This window comes from Plasmodium cynomolgi, assembly GCF_000321355.1.
Source record: "Plasmodium cynomolgi strain B DNA, scaffold: 0321, whole genome shotgun sequence".
Lineage (NCBI taxonomy): Eukaryota > Apicomplexa > Aconoidasida > Haemosporida > Plasmodiidae > Plasmodium > Plasmodium cynomolgi.
The window spans coordinates 90-2,532 of NW_004192845.1; the positions used below are offsets into that span (position 1 = coordinate 90).

At 21.2% G+C, this 2,443-nt stretch overlaps 1 protein-coding gene across 1 annotated transcript; it reads right to left on the reverse strand.

The window, feature by feature from the left end:
* Positions 1-1,429: 1,429 nt before the first annotated feature.
* On the reverse strand, positions 1,430-2,343 carry PCYB_003590 (hypothetical protein; the record flags this gene model as incomplete). Its single annotated transcript, XM_004227780.1, has 2 exons — positions 1,430-2,185; positions 2,329-2,343. The coding sequence occupies 2 exons, from the start codon at positions 2,341-2,343 to the stop codon at positions 1,430-1,432; spliced, it is 771 nt and encodes a 256-aa protein (XP_004227828.1).
* Positions 2,344-2,443: the final 100 nt, after the last annotated feature.

Sequence of the window (2,443 nt, forward strand, 5' to 3'; positions counted from 1 at the left end):
ATACATATTCACAATACATAATTTAATTATTCATATTTAAAAAAATCTATATATATGTATATTTATATACAATTACTAATTTATATAATAATTATAAATCTTGCATCCTTTGTAGTTTTACAATATATCATTTTGCTGTAATTAGTTCTTTGCAAAAGAGATAATATTCCTTTATACCCCGTTTGCTTTTCCATCTTTTAATTTTGTGTATTATATAAATTTAAAAGATATATGAAGAAGAACGAATATAACAATAATTATTGATAGCACTAAAAAAACAAAATGCACTATTTCTATGGTTTCAAGTGTATTTTTGCTAAGGTAAGTTATATATCTACTATTATTTGTATGATGTGGTACATCTTCGGATTCGATAAGTTTTACAGGTCACTACGTGTATGCTTATAATGACAAGTACTGAAGAACAAATTTTTTATTAATGGATTATATTCACTAAAAAACAACGGTAATATTAATCCAAGAAAAGAAATAAAAGCAAAAATTATAAGACGAATTACATACTTATTGGCTATTTTTTCATTATAAAACTTATTATTATTCCTCAAATTTTCTGATATTTCAAATATATTATTAATTTTATTAAACATATGTTTTTCGTAATAACAATCAAATTTGGATTAATCCTAAACATTAACACTAAACCCATAAAAATGCTAACAGAAGTTACTTACAGTTATTTGTTTATTACTCTATGATTAATTAATCTCTTTACCATAATCTTCATGATAATCTTTTTTTGTTAATTTTTTTTTTTTATATATATCATGTGTGCTTTTATTAATTATGGATATAATAACTATTTTTAGTACATTAGACAAAAATAAGAATAAAATAAATATATATTGTAATATCAGGCACATATGTTTAACAAAATTATAAAAACTATTAATTAAAAACCCAGTATGTGTTTAAATTTTTTATTGCTCTTGTTTCTTCAAAATAACTTATTAGTGACATTCATTATTTATTTAACAAATATCAAGATTATATGTTTTTATCTTATTATATAAATATTGTTTTATGTGATAATTTTGTCATTTAGAGTTTTTATAATTATATGCACGCTTTTTTATTGTTTATAATATTAATAAATTTATTATTATTGGTAGCAATACTCCTGAGTTTTTTTATTTCATTAACTACGGTTTATATAAAGTATTATTATTCCACATTATAACATATTATGTATGTTCCATAGAATGATAAGTAACGCTGTATGTATTTTTAGAATTTTTATTTGACAATTCAGAGGGATGTGATATATGATGTATTTCTTTGTTTAAATTATCCCAGTTTTTTTTCTTAGTTCTTATACGAGTTGTAAGGTATGAACCCAAAGTAGTAAACTATTATTCAAAAAAAAGAGGAGGGGTATTAATTTTAATATTTTTATATTAATAATATTATATTAAAATGTATAATATACATACATTAATATTAAATTGTTACAAACCTTATAAAGTAGAAATAATATAGAAGTTATTAATATTATAGCAACTGGAACTGAAATCAGTGCTATATTAGACTTTATGGGGGATGGTAGATATTTGTATTTTACATCGCACTCAGTGTCATCTTTCATATGAGAATGGTAAATTTGTCTAAATATTTCTAATTCATTACAGTAATCTGCATTTACATCTCTATTGCAATCGTTTAAAACTTGCGTATATAAATGAACACATTCTTGAACGCATTTGCACTTCTTACTTTGACACTCATTATTATTTTTTAACTGATCAAATTTATAATATAAATTATATATCAATTTTAAATTTTCAGTTATATTATTTCTAATGAAGATATCGTAGATAACTTTCATTATGGAATTTGATTTAACGTCGTATGACTTCAACAATTTTCTGTAAATATCTAAGGAGACCTTATAATTCGACCCGAATAATTCATTATCATTTATCCAAATGTATAAATATAAAATGGCTTGTGCTCTATTAAGGTAAATATCATTTCCTTCAGAAGTATTTTCTTCATCTATATATTCTAGGTATCTCATAAATTTTTTACAATAAGATATAAAAGAACTATCGGATATACTATTCTCAGAAATAAAACTACTACATCTGTCTTCATACACATCAACACGATTGTTAAAATTATCATTAAATATAGTCAAGGTTTTATTGAATAACCTTGTGAAGTTATACTAAGAAAATACAAAAATACAGCATCAATAAGTGAAATAAAAAAAAATTAAATTATTATAAATAATTAAAAATTTTATAAAAATAGTTATATATTAAAATAATATTCTCTATATTAATATTATTAAGATATAAATCTACATACAATTGTATCATCCATTATCACAGATATTAATATTTTCCCTTTCTAAAAAATAGTATTAATTAATAATAACCCTTATTTAAAAAACCATACATATATAAAAAATTAATTTCTAATT